We start from the raw sequence: 19,314 nt of genomic DNA on the forward strand, positions 1-19,314 counted from the left end.
TCCAATTTTCAACAGTAATTTATCAAGACTGTCCTAAGGTTTTGGGACAGAAAAGGGTGAAAAATAGAGGCGGAGGAGCGTAGCATTCTACTTATACAATTACAAGCTCATATTCGTCAGCATCGAATCAATATCAATAAGAAGTTCTTCATTCTTTAGCTCCGTCGAGCCAAACGGATAAGATTGGCGAGTGTCTCCTTTTTTTAATATAAAAAAATTTAAAAAATTTTTTTAAAAAAATTTGATGTCAGCTTGGAATGCTCGAAACTAACTTCAAATATTTCCCCTCAAACATTTCAATCTCACGTCAATCGTTCTTCCGCAAAAATTAAAATCCAACTTCGAATGTTCACCACCGATCATTCGAGAGAACCTTCGAACATTCTCTAGGCAGAAAGTTCAAGCAAAAGTCCAAAAATAAATCTTACCTCAACACACTCCTAATTCAATTGGGTTTTACTTGAACACTAGTAAAGGTTAAGGTACAAAATAGGTGGATTTGAAGCTTAATTAGAGTCCTCCCTTGTAACCTTTTCCCGCATTTGATTAGAAAAAAAAAAAAAAGAAAAAAAAAAAGAAGCTTAATTAGAGTCCATCAGGCTTGTGATGCAGAGTGAGAGCCCTAAGCAATTTGTTGTATTTCAATATTTATAAACTTCAGTGATGTATTTTGAGATACTTAATTGTTGTTTTCTTTTATGAATTTTGGGTTATAATTTATTTAAGAGATATTTTTTATGCATTAATTGTAGTAATGTCTAAACAGCGTTAATGTCTAACAACATAATTTAAATCCAATGAAAATGTAAGTTTTGTGCTAGTACACTTATTAGAAATGAGCTCCATGAGATGATTCTACGGTCCTCCTCCATCCTAGCCTCATAATCCACCTTGCTCATAACCTGAAAACAAAATATTGTAAGGGTGAGCGAAAAATGGACGGTAAGAAGATTCTCAACCATAATTAAGTTAATTTCATTTTCTTTAACATTGACTTTTTATGTGAAATCATATAGGAAACACTTTCTTTTCAACAAAGCATTAAATATTTCTTATAAGAAGAGTATTAAATATTACTCAAAATAATCTTTTTTTTAAAAAAAAAAAAAAAAAAAAAAAGAAAACAGTTTAATCTCATTGATTGATTAACGAGTATAAAACTCAAACAACACAGAGCAAAGCTCTGAAGTAACCATAGCCGAAACTACGAGGTTACAAGCGTCAAAGATGACGTATTACATTTCAGACTCAAACAAAATCTGCTAACTTATGACTAATTTTCAAATTGAACAGCAAATATGCGCCAAGCAAACTCAAACCAATGCATAAGTAGTTCTTATTCCTTGGCATTGAGGGCTAAGAACCCCAAGCCAAAACTCATCATCCTTGACCCAAAAGCTAGGATAACGTTCGCATCCACAACCCAAAGGTCTAGACCAAATCAACTACCCCAATGAGCATCAGGTGAGCAAATTGAGAGAGAGGATCGAGCATTATTACAAGCAAAAACAAAACCAATACAGGAAAATAAAACAAGACAAAAAGAACAAAAAAAGGAAAGCCAGCCAAAATTACAGAAAAATAACCAACAGAAAAAAGCACACTAAGAGGATGACAGCAGCCGGAAAGAAGAGCCGATCGTGCACTCACTGGAAACCGAAAACAAAAGGGGGCGTTGGAAGCTCATCGCGGTGGGGGAAGCGAGAAAAGGCCCAGCAGAGGACGGTAGGCGGTGGAGTAGATGTGGAGGAGATCGGCGGCGTACTCAAACGAAGGGGGAAGTTTGAGTGAAACCCCATGAGCATCACCCACAAAGAGTACCTAAACAAGCAGAAACACCAAAAGCAAAAACAGAAACAAACAAACCCAAACTCTAGCAAAAAACAAGAAAATGAGAGAATATAAGAAAATAAAACAAAGAAACAAGGGACCCAAAGCAGAAACCACATCGAGGAGGAAGGTTGCCAAGGGAAAATGGCCAGAACGCGAAGAACCTAAACAGAGTAGAAAAGGACAGGCGGAGGGGTGAGCGACAACGTGGGTTCGGCAAAGACAGTAGATCAGGCAAGGAACGGCCAATCCAAAAGCCTAGAGCAAAAAAAAGGGACAAAAGGAGGAGGAAGAGGCGGAGAGGATGGGAAAGGAAAAATCGCCCAAAGAGCAAGGGGTATCAGGTAAACAGACTAGCTCGCTAAGAGAAAGAAGGTGATGGGATGGGAGGGGAGGGGGGAGGCAGAAGAGGGAGAGGGGAGGAGGGCCGGAGGGTTGTTCTCCCCCTCCAACAACGCTCTCTGCTAGAGATGAAACCCTAGCAGAGGGGGAACTCAGTATCATCCAATTATCACAAAATGTTCCTAATAATATAGAGATTGCATTTATTATGATACTATTTCAAATCTCACATGGTGGGCGGATTAAGGTCCTTCATTGATAAATAATCGTTCTCATAGTAACTAGTAAGGCTCATGTAAATTGTTACACCTCATATACTAGGGTTGCGTAGTCCTTGCAACTGTGACAATGCTTGTGACTATAGATGTGCCTTCTAGGCCAGTCGATTAATTCTAGGTGCACTCAGTTTGGCAAAAATGATGGACCCCACCTTCTCTAATTTCGTTATGTGGATTGCGCTTTCATATCCAACTCCGGTACCATGCTGTGCTTTTTCCGAATTATAGGCCAAAATTATCTCCTTTACACAAGTAACCTCATCTTATAAAACTTTTTCTCATTCATTCTTTATTTTCTCTTGACACATCTTTGGACAACATGTTGGACGGTTTTTACTCCTCTATTCTTTCCATAACAAGAAATATTTATTTAAATAAAACTTTCTCAATCTAGGAATCTTCCAAAAAGATAAACTTCTTCAAATTGGAATATCTATCATTTGGAACATTAATGAAAGTAAACTTTTTTACCCATAAAAGATTGAGTGAGTGCGAAGAGAGTCAAGGTATTCCCCTATCCTTCTCTGGGGGATTCATTAGAGGACCTATATTTATTCCTGATTGGCCAGACCTTATTCTTCCCACCCGCCTATAACCTCCTATAACCTCTTTTTATTGAGATTCTCTTATACAGCGAACTTGTTTAGGTCAAAGAAGAGAGGAACTGTGGGAGGGAAGAAGGATACGATTGCTTTGATCCAAAGAGTACAGTTCAAAGAGAGAGCTTGATTCGGCAGCAAGTCATTCATCAGAAAAGGACCCTACTAGGTATGCTTTCCATTAGAGAAGGTGACCGCAAATTTGCCTCCAAAAGAAGAGGGTTCTGGACTCGTATTGGCAGAGGGAAGTCATCTATGGGGCGAGCTTCTTCATTTTCTGAAAGTACATACCTGTACCATTCCCATTCCAACAGACATTGACCCGATTGACGATTTGACCTTGGCATCTTTATGGAGGGTGACCTCTATGTGGTCAAGATAGGTGCTCGAGTGATCCATCAACCACTGATGATTGCGAGATGGAAGGAGAGCTCAGGTACTTCTTGCAAGTCGGAATCAAGCACAGTCCCAAATAGAAAAAAAAAAAAAAAAAGGGAGACTGGGCTTGCTCGTCCAGTAGTCTAGATAGAGCCCCCTACTACGTGTGGGAGCTATGATGACGGTGAGGGTTACAAAAGGCTACATTTTCGGACATCGACAAAGACAGGGTACACTGTCACTAATTGAAGCAACGGTAGGTAGTTGATAGTCCAAGACCAGGAAGAGCATAAAGATCAGATCAGTTATCTATCTAAGTGGAAAAGTCATCCAAAACACAGCTTCCTCTCCTTATTTATACTTACTATAGGGCGAGTTAGCAAAGAAGCCGTTAGGGTCTGTCTGGTTTCGGGGAGTGACTAACGTCATAGCGGGAAAGAGGATAAGGAGACAGGACAAAGGCGCTCGTCGATCAGCAAGCATTGCAGGCAGGAAAGGGCTTGGTCTCAGGAGGGGCACCAAAGGAAGTCGGTGTGAAGAAGGCTCACTCAAGGAACTCTTCAAACAGAGCTGGTATCCAAGTATGCGCAGTGCAGAGTGTAGCGCTTGCCCTATCGGCGAGAGAAAGGAAGTCGAAAGTAGAGAATGAATTCCCATTGCTCATCCTCTAGAGCCCCGTGTATCCTTCGGTTCAGATGCAGCACTTGCAAGAGCAAAAGAGTATAGGATCACAGTTGAAGACCGCCTCCATTCAGATACCAATTAAAGGCAACCGAGATCTCCCAAACGGCCCCGTCGAGTCACAATTCAAGACTGGCCAAGATCAGCTGTTCGCGGTCAAAGTGGACAATAGTCCACTAAGAAGAGTCCTGGAACCAATGTCTCATTTGAAATGGCGAAACTGCTTCTTGGCCCATGAGACCAAAAATTTACAGCTTCACTATCTCCTGAGGCTCACATAAAGAGGGTTCCAAACCTGCCCCCCTATTGGTATCGAGAAAGCTACTTCCGAGACGAAAAAGCTTTCCAAAGATTGAGAGAGCATCTCTAGTTCTAGAATGACCACCACTTCATCTTCATCAGTCTGCTTGGCCCGAAGCATCTGCCCATGCTGTTGAACGAACCTGGCTTTCATTTGAGACTTTTGAAGATCTTTCATTTGAATTTGAACCTGGCTAGCACGCTGGTCTAGCGGGTCAAGCAACCCTCAATCCACAGCTTTCTCTCAAAATGCCATCTCTGGTTTTCTTTGATCTTTGAAGTAAATTTATCGGGCTTTTGTGAAAAGTTGTTGGTATGCCGGATAGAAGGGTTAGTAAGGCGGCTTTGCGAGAATCTCATCACTGGCAAAAGAAATAATAACTGTCCACACATCAGTGACCTGTGTCTGTCGAGTCCTGAAGCCCGAGCGGTGAATAAGAGATCTTTTAATCCCATAAGCAAGAAGAATAAGGAGCTGTCTTCTATGACCCAAAGGTGCAAAAGAAGGAGAAGCTTTTGGGGATGCAACATGTTTTGCTTGCCTTATTATTAGAGAAAGGGGCACGGTGTTCAAGCTAGTACGTACGTTGGTTTAACAAATAGAAGAATAACTAAACAACTATAAGCCAATAGCGAATATGGCACGACACACGAGGGCAAGCCAATCAATCAAGCAAGACAAGCCCGGTGTTAAAGCGAATAGGCCCAGCCAAGAGGGTCAACTCTCCAATATAAGGTAAGGCTCGGATTCGCTGGTAATGTTCATAAACTCCTCTAATTCATGTAGCACATTCCCTAGCTTTTGTAGCAAAGGCTCGTGTCCTGTATACAAAACAGTATTTGTATATAGGCTTGTAAAGGATGGTCTAGCCGCGGAATCTCCGGCGGCGGCGGGATCGGGTGCTCGATTTCATGCCCGGGTGCGCCTTGGGGCATGCCGGGTTCTGGTGGAATCCCCGGATCAGCAGAAGGAAACCCAATCCCTGGAGAACCGTTTCGAATGTCGCAGGCGGCGACTGGAAACTTCATGTTGATTATTAGAAGGAGGAAAATCAAAAAGAAGAAAGTTATTTCGAAAGGAGTGGCATGCGGAAGCTCTTTATAAATACGTTTGCAAATTATGACGATCGAGACTATAAGGAAAAGAAGGAAAAGCCAGATGAAAGAAAGGATAAGAACTCCCGTTTCGTTGTTTATAGGTAAATGGCAGGGTTCGCTTGGCACTTGTTCTACTGGCCCCAAAGTAAGGAATAACCATTCTAGAACAATTCTTTTACTTTCTTTAGGGGCAAAAAAAAAAGAAAAAGAATCGTTGACACAGTCAGGAGTGAAGGAAATAATTTTCGAGTTTTAAAACTTTCTTATTGAACCATGAAGTAGCGGAAGACTAAGTAATAACAATCTGGAGGAGATTGAATAAATCACAGGAAGAGGAGTAGGAGAGGGGTTCTAATTCCCTCCTCCTCAAGCTTTTTCTCGCGAGAGAGAAAAGTGTGAAACCCTAATTGCCAACCATGAGGAAAGTAGGAAAAAGCTCAATAAGTATAATGGCAGTACTAATTAAAAATCTTACCAAAGGGCAATCAAGCTGAAACTCATTTTGTAAAAAATATATCTATGCTTAGCAGGCAACCAAACATGAAACACCTTAAAAAGAAAATAAAAATCGGCTATCACGAGTTCAAGAACATATAGTTCAACAAGATGTAATTGGTCTGTCATAAAAAATAAGCTAGTAAAATGATATCTTTCACCCATTATATATATATATATATATATATATATATATTATCTAAACGCCCAATTAGGGCCAATATAGATTATTTCTTCTTCCTTCACATCAACTTCAGGTACTCTACATTTGAACAACTCTATTGCTCTAGAAATGCGCCTAAAACCCCTGTTCACGTACAAGATACAGAGGCGTTTGCACCCATCTTTAAGCGCCAACAAGCCACGATCACATAGATTACGACAATCGTTGACATGAAGTTTCTTCAAATTATTGCAGTTCAACCCAATGGCCTTCCACCCAGATATGCTTACCGCATGGCATGATGCTAAGTTCCACTCTTGAAGTAATGGACACCCCCTTTGCAATTGCCGCAATACACTCATCACCAACACTCTTGCACATGCGAATGTTAAGGATTTTGAGACTTGTCGCGAAACCGAAACCTGTCCCAATTGCTGCCAAATCACCATCAATCTGATCATTCTGATGGCTTGGGAGAGAAACATTTAAATACTCTATCCCACCTCCGCTGAGGATTCCCTTTATACCTTCTGCTTCAAGCTTACAACACTCGGCTTCCATATAAGCTAAAGTTGATGAACACCCTCTGAAGCCAACACCGCTTATTTTCTGACAATAAGATATCCGAACTGCTCGAAGCTGAGCTTTTAACCCATGGTCAGAAACAAGAGCACAGTATGAGAGATTCACATCCTTCAATGCTGAGGAAGCATTGGCCAACGCTTCTAACTCAGTGTCACTGATATTGCACTTGAAAAGACTAATAACTTTGAGATTAGGACAGCAAGTAGCTACCAGAAACAGTCCACGATCGGTGATACCAAAACAACTATCCAGACAAAGACTCTGCAAATTTGAACCACAGTGTTCCAACCGTGTCAAGCACAACTCACGTAGTCCTTTGCAACCAGAGAGGGACAGAGACTGTAAATGTCGGAAGCGGGTTAACAGCTTATACAGACGGAATGACTCAAATGACTCAATGTTAAGAGTGGGCTGGGAATGGGATGATGAAGAAAGGTTGAGTTGCCTTAATGAGCGCTTGAATTGCAAGGATTGGACACTTGAATTTTGTATATACAGCCGGCGATGGCAATTTAAGCCAAAAGATTCGCGATCACATCTACAATCGAACCGTTGGAAGATTGAAAGGAGGCAATCATTAGGCAGATTCATGATGGTGGTGAGAGAAAGATCTTCCATGTCAACCTTCTTAATTAGCACTACTCTTCAGATGGCTGCAGAGCTCTAATCTCTATGGTTAATATCCGATGTGGCCTTTCCGCTGTCCGCTGTTAGGTCTTGGTATCTAGTGGGAATACCTGAGGCAACTTGCTCCTTGCCTTTAGGTTTAGAGCAAGCAAAGACAAATAAGAATAGATTAGTTGTTTGCTTTCTTCTAGGCTTGTACCTATGAGTGAGGAAGTCTTGGGTCTATTAGTTGAGTAAGTCCTCTTAGCTTCTCTTCTTGAGTGATCTCCCTGCCTAATTACAGAAAGCGGAGTCTTCCTGCCTAACTGTAAGCAGAGGCCCTTCCCTCTGCTCTTAGCCCTTAAGGCTTAACGCTTTCGGGAAAGTTCCCTGCTGAACTAACATATTCAAAAGTGGAACAACGATAAAGATATTCCTTACTGCCCGGAAAGCTTTTTGTTAGGTGTGGCAGATGAGTTAAAGCCACAAAGAGTAGGTGAGTCTCCATGTCCATGGCCTATATGAACCCCACATTGACGGCAGCCGAGTTTAGTCTTTGAACCATAACAACTCCAAGAGACAGGGAAACAGTTCACCTCATCAACCTTACCTGAGTAAATCTGCTGAGATCAACTGACAGGAAGGAGATGGATCCTTTCAAGCCTATGCCAGAGGTGATTCAGTTAGAAGATGATAAATTTAGAGGGTATCCACAATTCCCACAACTGCAAGGGGGTAAGAAGGGAGAATATCAATTTCTACATGACAACAAATCTCAGGGAACCACAATCTGCAACATAGAAAAAAAAATCAAATCCATATATAACATGTACGGCTTAATATGAAACACAGTAAAATATACAAGAATTATATGGCATTCAAAGGTTAGAATGCCAGCTACTTACTCAGTTGTGTAATGTAACATTATTTGGCATTAATTAAAAGCCAAGATGATTTAAAAGAAACCTTTTTTTCTCTGTAGCTTTTGAGAAAGTTTGTGACTTCTTGATGCAGTAGCCGTGGCATTAGAAAGAAGTGCTACTATTGGATCCCAAAATAAGGCTTTGGGTCTTGTGACCATCAACAAACCTAGAGGTCTATTACAAAAGAAGTGCAACTCTCATTTATTATTTGGATTGAAGTGTACAGGTTGAAGCTTCATTTTCATGAATGATTAATTACTACTTTCTTTTTCTTTCTTTTCTTCTTTATATCTCTTTTGTTTGATTTTCTGCTATTTACAAGTCATAAAATCTACAACCAGACCTGGGAATCCTTTTCCTGCACACAATCCTTTCTCTTGCCTTATCTGACACAGAACCTAGAAGCCTTCTATTAAACCTTCCAAATCTTAAAAACAAGAACTTCTCTACCAATATCTGTCCACCAATTGAGCAATAGAACCTATGCTATTCCTTGAAATATTGCTTCCTGATTTTTCCTGCAATCTTTTTCTTTTCCCCCCTTGAAATCCTGCAACCAATCCCCTTAAAACCGTTCCATAAGCCATTCTAACAGTCAACTTCAGAAAGTAGGGAAGTTGAGCCACATCTAAGTAGCATGCACCTCTCTAGAGCTAGCTAGCTCAATCCACTTCCTCGCTGTCTACCCAAAGATCAATCACGTTTGTTTTCAAAAGGATCAGATCGATTCTTTAGATCATGACACTTTAGATTTTGGCCTTCAGATAACGGAAACTTGTATTGTATAAACAATTTTCAAAGATGGGGGGAGCTAGAAAATCTTATTTGTAACAATAAAATGCAAAAGCAACGAAACTATAACTTAACTAAGATGACCAATCATGTCAGAAACCAAAATTTACCAAAGAAAAAGAAAATCCCAACACGACAACCTTGGAATTCGCTTTAATTTGTTTATTAATTATGTTCCTTAATTGATTACCTGTAAGAGACATCAGCTTGGGACATCCTCACCGGACAACGATCAGAGCATGCTTGCTAATCCCATTTAAGAGACTTTCAGAGTCTCAGACCATCGAATAACACCCGAGAGTTTGTCGATCATTTGGCAGATATAGGAGCACTTGTTATAGCACATATATTCTGATAGGGTCAACACCTATCAATGTGCAATTTCGTTTTTTTAAAAAAATAAATAAATAAATAAGACAAAATTGTTAAAGACTAGGATAAAGTATTTGCATTTGTTGCTCGCTTAGAAACTTCTTTGACGACTTCAAAAAAATTGCATAATCTATTTTTTAATGGTTTTTGTGAAAAAAGAAGTTTCTATGCAACAACCTTTAAAGTATAATATGAAAGGACAAGAAGATAAAAGCCTCTAGATTTGAAGAAAGCCGAAACAAACACCAAGAGATTGAAATAGTAAAATTGACAAATATATCGAACATGATAAATTCATCAAGTATCCTTATGAGCATTGCCTTTTACACCATGGTCGCTAAAAGTATAGATATATGTGCTGTTTGCTTGTACGTGAATTCAAGAAAGCTATGGCTCAAGATTTTGAAATGAAATTGAAGTGAAACTAATAAATGATTGCATTTTCATTTCTCAAGAAAGCTACGACGCTAGAAAAGTTTGTCGAAGCAGGATGTTGGGAAATCCTAAGATTTTTACATGGTTCTCAGAAGCAACTATTTGTGAAGCGGAGTATGTCTACATCACAACATGTGTTTGTCGAGCAATTTGGCTTAAAAATTTTGTTAAAAGCAGTTCACATGTCATTTAAAAAAAAAAAAAAAAAAAAAAAAAACAGTAATTTTTCTGATTTCTCTTGATAGATTCCCTTGGATCCTATCACCAAGCCTCTCAAGTTCGTTTGGAGTTGCAAAATCAACTTTAAGGGGGGTTTTGTTGTAAATCTCTCTTAACATGAGAGCTTTAAGAAGGATACCTAGTTTCCGATCACTTCTTATGCTCTGCAACATGGTTTCTTCACACCCTGCTACAGTTGAATGAATTCGAGAGTTCCTCTCATGCCATACATGATATGGTATGTATGCTTTCTTTAGATATTGAAAAATGTACTCTTACTTTATGAGAGTCCTAGCATGCCTCTTAGTTTATTCATTTGATGATCAAGATCAACCAATGGTGGTAGAAAATTAATTGGCACAGTTCGCCAAAAGTGATAATCTTCCAGGACCGCATCTGGTCGCCTTTTCTGCATACATAAGGCTAGAATTTTGCCACCAGGAACCCAACTTTCAGATTCTCTAGCCAAGAATGCAGCATCCAATTCTATGGATTCACTATAATTGTTCTGATCCTTCTAATACACTAAGAAGTGACTTATCCCAAAAAAAGAAAACACAAAGATGTAATTGCAGTTCATCAGTCCATGGAAGCTAAACATATTAGCCCTCAATATTAATGTCAAAACAACAAAGATATTAACTTTTTCCTTTTAACTCTTTCCAAGGAAGAAAGACATGTCAAGATTTCTAGATCACCTTGGGCACATTGTGCTATTTTCATAAGAAACATTCTTCAACTTATGATAAGAAACCTAACAAACGAGTTATACCAGAAGCTAGCAAAGCTTTATTTAGTCCTCTTTTCCTGTATGTAATATGGATCTGAGCTTCAAATAAAGCTAGCCTTCAGCCTGCCAAATGAGGGTAAATGCATCATTAGAACACTTCTACACATAGATTAATGATGAACATCAAAGAAAACAGTTCTAAACATCTCTCTCTCTCTCTCTCTCTCTCTCTCTCAAGCAGAAGCACAATTCATTTTCCTCTCCGAGTGGCCTACATAAAAATTTTAGGTACCAATTGTAATATTCATCATATCAAATTCCATATTCTCCATTGTTGTTATCTCAAATAAGAACTAGCAGGAGAGTACTCAAGGCTTTGGATGATATTATGCATTCCTTTTCTAGGGGGACAGCTTGCTACCACTATGCCAAAAGCTCCCAAGAAGTTTTAAGATTATTCAAAAAAAGAAAAGAACATGTTTATGACATATCAGCAAAGAGAGACCTTTAGACTGCCTAGGGATTATTAGGAGGTCGAGGTTTGTAGGATTTTGGGATAGTTAGGGCTAGGGTTTTGGTGTTAGAGGTCTCGAAAATATGAAGAAATATAGGATTTCCAATGGTGCAAAGGAAGGACAGGATTTGGAAATGAAACACAGAAAAATAGCATTTGCGTCAGCTGAGGATCATATGCAAGACTCTCATTGAGTGGGTAGTAACCGTTGTATGCAGTGAAAAGTGTTCTCAGCATGTTTCCATGTTTTCCTAGTGTGCAAGTTACTGATTTCAAAAGACGTCAATTTGGAGTTTTTTACAGTTTGGGTAGCTATTCCTGGGCCCATGCTATAGTGCAATACAAGAGAAAACCCCTTTAATGAGAAAGAACAAAAATCCACAAAATCAGAAAAGTTAGAAATTGTGAGATATTATACACCCCTATCCATGTATCAAGGATTTGACCAAGATATTCTTTAGCTTTTCCACTGAAACCTCAGGATCTTCAAAACACATCGCAATCCGCTCTCTCTATATACATCACATTAAGCACAAAGGGAACATTCTCCAAGCATCTAAAACAGAACGACTTCCCAATTGACGTCTCCAACAATCCAACAACCCTACCCTAGAAAGGCTAAAAATCGAAGTCCATTATTATTATTATTGTTTTTGATAAGTTAAAATTGAAGTCCATTAGTCTTGGTGTTAAATCTAATTTAATCCAAGTATGAAACAGAAATGTTACTAGAATATTTCTAACAGAGTGAGAATGGGAATATCCCAAGAGTTGAGGCCTGACTGAGGGACCTTACTATAAATACCATAATTGACTACTTGTAGACATTCACCATACTCACCATTGTGGTTCTATGAAAATGGTCTTTAAATTTGTATAAGACCAACCTGTTCAAATGGGACTCAAAACATTCCCAATGGTGATGACAAAGAGGTGTAAATAGAACAACCCTCAAGGTGTACTGCAAAAAGAGAAATTTGATACAGAAAAATGGCCATCGAGTGCAAAGTTTGATGAGCTTATGAGGAGATAGATGTCCATATGGAGAGTAGAGCAGGGAGTTTTTTTGGGCCTTGCTGACGTGGCATAGGTTTCCTAGAGGTTTTTGAAATCTGGTTGGTTCTTCTGCGACTGAGGCTACGCGCTTGATTGTTTCCGCGCGTGAGGGCGCGTGACTATTCCGACGACTGTGTTTCTGGTGGAGGTGTGCCGGAAATACACTGGAGATTGCAATACAGATGAGGTGGAGATCAATTGGTGAATGATGGCTAGAAGAGCCAATAGAGGTCGTGGCGGGAAAAAGAATACCAAAGTGAATTTGCAAGAAGAGAAGGTGGCTATGGAAGATGCTTCGCGATCTGGAGATTGTGATGTTGAGTTGAGTGAGGAGGAGGATAATTGTAAGGTTTTGGAGTGTGCAGATGCGATTCCAGAATTGGATGATTTGAGATTACCAATTGAGGGTACTTCGGTTGTCGAAGGAGACTCTGTTGTTGAATTGGTTGGAAATTGTGTAGAGGTTGTTCCTGTTAAGGAAAAGGAGGTGGATCTGAGTGAAGCTGGAGGTTCTGAAGCTAAGAACAATAAGAATGTAACTCATGATTGGAGACAATTGTTCAGAACAGAGAAGTCTCTAGGTGCTTTGCAGTTTTTTGCACCTACTCGAGAGGAGGGGAAAGTTGTTGTCAAACCTCCTAAGGAAGCGATTGAGGCAGGTATACTGAAGTGGTCTCCATCACTGGTAGGTCAGTTTTTAGATAAACCCGTCCCTTTCTATATTGTTAAGCGTACAGTAGATAGTATGTGGGCTCAATATGGGAAAGTGGAGGTTTTCTTGCTGGAGAATGGTCTCTATTTGTTTAGATTTGCTGATGAAAGGACCAGGGATGAGGTCATGGAAGCTAAGCTATGGCATATAGCAAACAAACCTTTGATCCTACGTAAACGGACTCCAGGTATGCAGTTACTTAAAATATCTTTATCCACTGTACCTGTTTGGATTAAGCTGCATAATCTCCCAATTGAATTTTGGAACTCTACATGCTTTAGTTATGTAGCTAGTGGAGTTGGTAAGCCTCTTTATGCAGATTCTGTTACTGAAGATCAGCTTAGGCTTGGTTTTGCTAGGGTATTGGTTGAAGTGGATATTGATTCTGATTTTCCAAGAGAGGTTGAAGTTGTAGGTGCTGATGGGGGGAGGGTTGTAGTAGGAATTGAGTACCCATGGTTGCCTGTTAAATGTAAGAAGTGTAAATCTTTTGGTCATTTAGAACATGGTTGTACCAAAGTGGAGAAACAAGTTTGGATTCCTAAAAGGACTGAACCTATCCAGCAAGAATTGCATAAGAAGGTTGGTGTTGGGTCTGGTAAAACCATTGGGATGCAGATTGTGTCAGCTCCTAGGGTTGCTGCTAAAGACCAGTGGACTGAAGTTAGATCTGCTAAAAGAACTCCTATCTCTAAGCCTTCTGCTAGGGATAATCTTCATTGGACTAATTCTTTTCACTTGCTGGCAAGAGTTGATGGCAGAGGTGATGCTGATGAGGTGAAAGATGCAGGAGCTGTTTCTAATACTCCGCAAAAAGTGATTGAATATGCCTTAAATGAGGAGAGTGCCAATCTCTTGGTTGACAAGGGGAAAGGCAAAATGGGGGAAGAGGAGGAGGTGTTAATGAGGGGGTTTTCTCCTACTGCATGAATTTCCTTGTATGGAATGTGAGGGGTTTAAATCATCCCTCTAAACAGCTAGAGGTGAGGAGATCGATTAGGGTTCATAAGATTAGCCTTATGTGTTTGATTGAAACTAGGGTTAAGTTTCCTAAAGCTGATAAAGTTAGATCATGCATTGTTCCTGATTGGGATTATGTGTATAACTATGATCAGAATTTTTTGGGGAGGATTTGGATTTGTTGGAAGCACTCTGATTTTGAAGTAACTGTTCTCAATAGCAGTGATCAAAGTATAAACTGTGTAATTAAATCCCTAAATCATAATCTCTGTTGGTTTCATTCTTTTATATATGGGGATAATAATGGTGTAAATAGGAAGCTGCTGTGGACTGATTTAGTTTCTTTGAAAGCTAGAGTAGGTCTTAATCCTTGGATGATTTGTGGTGATTTTAATGTTGTTAAGACCTTGGCAGAAAAGTGGGGATCAGACAAGTTAAACTCTTATGAAATTGAGTTTGGGGAGTGTTTGAATGATTTGGAGGTCTTGGATATTAATTTCAGTGGCTTTTTTTATACTTGGACTAATAAAAGTGAGGAGCCTCGTTTTGTGGCCAGGAAACTTGATAGAGTATTGGCTAATGAGTTTTGGTTGAATGATTTTGGCAAAACCATTGTGGAATTTCACTCAGGGGGAGTTTCTGACCATTCCTCTGCTATTATTTCAGTGGGTAGTATGCAGAGTTTTGGTCCAAAGCCGTTTAAGTTTTTCAATTTTTGGCTGGAGCATCAAGATTTTTTGAAATGGGTTTTGGAGGGTTGGAATATTCAGGCAGATGGGGTCTCTATGTATAAACTGTATGCTAAGCTCAAATCTGTGAAAGCTGTTCTCAAAGTTCAGAACTTGTCTTGCTTTGGGAATCTAAAACAGAAAGTTATGGAGGCTCGTGAGAACTTAGATATGGCTCAAAAGGATGTCATTGCTAATTTTGGGAGAGCTGATTGCTTGCTTAAAGAGAGAGAATGTCTTCATGCTTATGTTTCTCTTACAAAAGCTGAGGAGTCTTTGTTAAAGCAAAAAGCTAGAAATAAGTGGCTACAGCTAGGAGATCAGAATAACTGTTTCTTTCATCGGTCTCTTAAGGTTCAGAATGCTAAGAACACTGTCACTCATTTGTGGGATGAGCAGGGTAATAGAGTGGAGGATGTGGAGCAGATCAAGCAGGTGGCTATCCAGTTTTATAAAAAGTTGTTAGGGTCAAATCAGTTGCAATTCACTGATGCGAAAGTAGCTAGGATTAGACAACTTATTTCTACTGCCATTCCTAGTGATAAGGCTGCTATTTTGGAGAAGGAGGTTACTGCAGAAGAAATAAAGGAAACTTTATTCCACATGCCAGCCAACAAGGCCACTGGTCCTGATGGGTTCTCTACAGAATTCTTTAAGGCCTCTTGGTCTATTGTTGGAGAAGGGGTGGTGGCAGCTATTAAGGGGTTTTTTGCTTGTGGCAGGTTGCTTAAGGAGGTAAATGCTACCATTTTAACTTTGGTACCTAAGAAGGTGAATCCATCTACTATGGGGGATTTCAGACCTATAGCTTGTTGTAATGTGATTTATAAGTGCATCACTAAAATCATTTCTAATAGGATGCTCCCTTTGTTGAGTGATTTGGTTAGCCTGAATCAATCAGCTTTCATTCCTTCAAGAAGCATTTCAGAAAATGTCTTATTGGCTCAAGAGATTGTGAAAAATTATCACAAGGGTAAAGGGGATCCTCGTTGTACTTTGAAAATTGATCTTATGAAGGCATATGACTCTGTCAATTGGAACTTCATGTTACATTGTCTTCATTGCTTTGGGTTTCCTTTGAAGTTTTTAAGTTGGATTAAGGAGTGTATCACCTCTCCTAGGTTTTCCATTTGTTTAAATGGCACGTTGGTTGGCTATTTTGAAGGCAGGAAGGGGCTTAGGCAGGGGGATCCTTTGTCTCCTTACTTGTTTGTTTTAGCCATGGAGGTGTTTTCAAGGATTATGGCTGAGCACACTGGGGTTGGATCAGGTTTTCAGTTTCATCCCAAGTGTGTGAAGTTGAAACTTACTCACTTATGTTTTGCAGATGATCTTCTTATTTTTTCTGCAGCAAATTTGAATGCTATTACTATTGTAAAAGCTGCTCTACTTGAATTTGAAGAACTCTCTGGTTTGAAAGCAAATCCTACTAAGAGTTCTTTCTTTTGCTCTGGGATTTCAGATAGAGTGAAGCATATGTTGTTAGGAGAGCTGGGAATGAATGAGGGCCATCTTCCTGTTAGGTACCTTGGGGTACCTCTCATTTCTACTAGACTTTCTGCTGCTGATTGTGGGGCTTTGTTGGATAGGATTGCTGGGCATATTGACTCATGGCTTTCTAAGAACTTATCCTATGCAGGGAGGCTCCAATTATTATCTTCTGTGCTTTACAGTTTGCAAGTTTACTGGACTAGTATCTTTATTTTGCCAAAGAAGGTCATTAAGGCTATTGAACAGAAATTCAATAGGTTTTTGTGGAATGGGAAGAGTGAAGGGTCTGCAAAGGCTAAGGTTTCTTGGCAAGAGCTGTGTTATCCTAAGAAGGAAGGAGGTTTGGGCTTGAAACAGTTGGAGACTTGGAACCAATCTGCTATGCTTAAACATGTATGGAGTCTTTTTGCTAGATCAGGTTCTATTTGGGTGGCCTGGGTGAGAGAAAATTTGTTGAAAGGGAGGAGTTTCTGGAGTGTTGGCTTTCCTCAAACTTGTTCTTGGAGTTGGAGAAAGATTTTGAAGTTGAGGAGTATAGCTAAAAGGATTTTGAAGTTTAAAGTTGGAAATGGGGAGAATATTCACCTTTGGTTGGATTCATGGCATCCTTCAGGTATTCTATATGAGGTTTATGGGCATAGGGCTGTTTATGATGCTAGAAGCAATGTGGAGGCTAAACTCTCTTCTGTAATTCTTAATGGAGAATGGCATTGGAGACCAGCCAGATCTAATGCTCTGGTTGAAATCCAAGCTAGGCTTCCTGAGATTAGGTTTGCTCCTTATGATAAGCCTGTGTGGACTGCATCTAGGAAGGGAATATTTGTTAGTTCAGAAACTTGGGAGTTGCTGAGAGAGAAGAAAGAGGAAATTGCCTGGTGGAAATTGGTTTGGTTCTCATATGCCATTCCCAAGCATGCTTTCATTTTGTGGCTTGCTATACAAGATAGACTTGTAACAGGTGAAAGGTTGCTTAAATGGGGGTTTCAAGGTGATATTAAGTGTCTGTTTTGTCATAATCAAGTTGAAAGTAGGGGGCATTTGTTCTTTGAATGCAGTTTTAGCTATAGAATCTGGAAATTTTGTATGGCTCGATGTGGAGTGGACAATGTTCCAGTTATTTGGGATGAGTTTCTGCAAAAAGGAATTCAAGAGTGGATGAATAAGTCTCCTAAAGGTTTTCTTTGCAGATTGGTTCTAGGCTCTGTTATCTACAATTTATGGTGCACTAGGAATGAGCTAATGCATTCTGGTCAACCTAACACTGAGGAGCAACTTTTGAAGAAGATAATTTGGGAGGTGAGGTCAAGAATTGCTGGGAAGGGAAAGTTTCCAAGAACTAGAGAGAACCTGGATTTAGCTTCTTTGTGGAATCTGCATGCTGACTTGCTGTTATAGTTTCTGTGCAGGCTTGATATTCTATTTTTCTGCCTTGCTCTTCTTCTTGAAGGCTGGTCTCTTTTTGGAGAGGTTTTTAGTATTGCTATTGGTGTTGAGTAGTGTCTTTGAAGTTGTTTGCTTAGTTTTTTTTTATTTTAGACCCTGCGTGGTTTTCTGCAGATTTGGTTTCTGTTTGTTGATTCTTTGTAGAGCAGCCCTGCTTTGGATTTTCTTTTGGTAGTGCTGGTTTTGCCATATTGTTTGTTGTATGCATTTGGCTTGCTTGGAGCAAGTGTGAAGCCCTGCGTGGCTAAGTTTTTGGCCTTTTGAGAAGGCTTGTAATTGGAATATCTTTGTAGTTTGGATTGGTTGTTCTTGAATGAAATTCCTTATTCATCATCAAAAAAAAAAAAAAAAAAAAAAAAAAATGATAGATGTCCATATGAACTCCAACGGATGAAATCAAATCATTCAACTTTGTCAAGGACTTAAAGTTTCATCTTAGCCAACTTTTCTCATATGAAGAATCTAGGAATGTATCATTACTTTTTGCATATTGAAGCAACTATAAGCTCCTTGGCTATTGCCATTCATAGGAAATTACTCCATTGAACGGCAACTACCAAGCTAAACAGTATGGTTGTCGGCACCACGACTGCTATGGAATCAAATGCAATGGTTGACAATGAACATAAAGCCCATTGAATCTCAACTCAACCGACCCTCAGTTTCAACTAAGTACAAGGGTCTCACAATTTTTCTCATATGAAAAATAGACCGAAAATTGGTAACTTGAATTAATAATCTCACTTTCTCCAACTTTTCTTTCTTCATAACAGAATCAGAGTCTAATGGTCGGAACGCCGAGGCGTATTGTATAAATTATAAAAAGAATTAATCAAATATTAATCAAATTAGTGAAAAAAAAATAACCCCCAAAAAAAGATGAAGGAATTACCTGACCAGAACTCGATTTCGGTACTGCCTCGAGGTTCAAGACTCTGGCTTCCAGAGCATCAAATTTCTGCTTGACCTACAAGGAAAGAGAAAATGTAAAACGAAAACGAAAACGAAACAATTAAAAGCTTAATCTTTTTAAAAGTAAAAAAGAGAAAATGTTTGTTTGACAAGCGGCTACTTACATCTGAGAAGAGAGCGTAGCGATCGATCCCAATGTCTCTCCAGATCAAGCGGGAAACTGCAGCTCCTGCCACCGAAAACCCCACACCGAACCATAGCAACCGAGTTCTTATCATCTTCCTCTCTCTTCCTCTTTTCAAACCACAGAAAGAGAATGCGATTTGATCAGTCCTGGAGAAGTCTTTTTTACTTCTCTGCCTTTCTTTTAATTTTTTATTTTGGGTTTTCTCCTCTCTGTAATATCATTCCTTGTTTACAATTTAATTATATTTTATATCATTCATGCTTATTTCAAGTTTCAACCATTTCAACAAAAAAAAAAAAAGTTTCAACCCGATTAATCTGATCGGATAATGAGGTTTTTTTAAAAAAAAAAAAAAAGAAAAGAAAAATTGATTCATTAAATTAAGAGATTGAAGTTTAGAAGATAATTGAAGGAGTAAAAAGGCGGTTACGATTAACGGTTATTGGCTAAAACTGCGGACTATAACCACCTAGACAGTTAGTAAA

At 39.3% G+C, this 19,314-nt stretch overlaps 2 protein-coding genes across 2 annotated transcripts; both read right to left on the bottom strand.

Annotated features, from left to right (window-relative positions):
- Positions 1–6,196: 6,196 nt before the first annotated feature.
- On the bottom strand, positions 6,197–9,396 carry LOC132186960 (RNI-like superfamily protein). Its single transcript, XM_059601091.2, is given in 3 exon segments — positions 6,197–6,499; positions 6,501–8,080; positions 9,261–9,396. Coding segments are annotated over 2 exon segments (1,170 nt in total). The 5' UTR covers positions 7,368–8,080; positions 9,261–9,396.
- A 1,282-nt stretch (positions 9,397–10,678) lies between these two features.
- Positions 10,679–19,028, bottom strand: LOC132186953 (fanconi anemia group D2 protein). Its single transcript, XM_088513813.1, has 3 exons — positions 18,807–19,028; positions 18,623–18,697; positions 10,679–10,949 (listed from the first exon to the last, which is right to left on the bottom strand). Exons 1-3 carry the CDS (start codon positions 18,918–18,920, stop codon positions 10,938–10,940), a joined length of 201 nt encoding a protein of 66 aa, XP_088369939.1. The 5' UTR covers positions 18,921–19,028; the 3' UTR covers positions 10,679–10,937.
- Between the last annotated feature and the right edge of the window lie 286 nt (positions 19,029–19,314).

This window comes from Corylus avellana, chromosome 2, assembly GCF_965113065.1.
Source record: "Corylus avellana chromosome 2, dhCorAvel1.hap1.2, whole genome shotgun sequence".
In the NCBI taxonomy this organism is placed as follows: domain Eukaryota; kingdom Viridiplantae; phylum Streptophyta; class Magnoliopsida; order Fagales; family Betulaceae; genus Corylus; species Corylus avellana.

Bases quoted from the DNA above. Each gene is read 5' to 3' on its own strand.
- LOC132186953 (XM_088513813.1), bottom strand. From the start codon at position 18,920: ATGATAAGAACTCGGTTGCTATGGTTCGGTGTGGGGTTTTCGGTGGCA. The intron at 18,698-18,806 runs GTAAGTAGCCGC...CTTTCCTTGTAG, and splicing joins GCTACGCTCTCTTCTCAGAT to GTCAAGCAGAAATTTGATGC.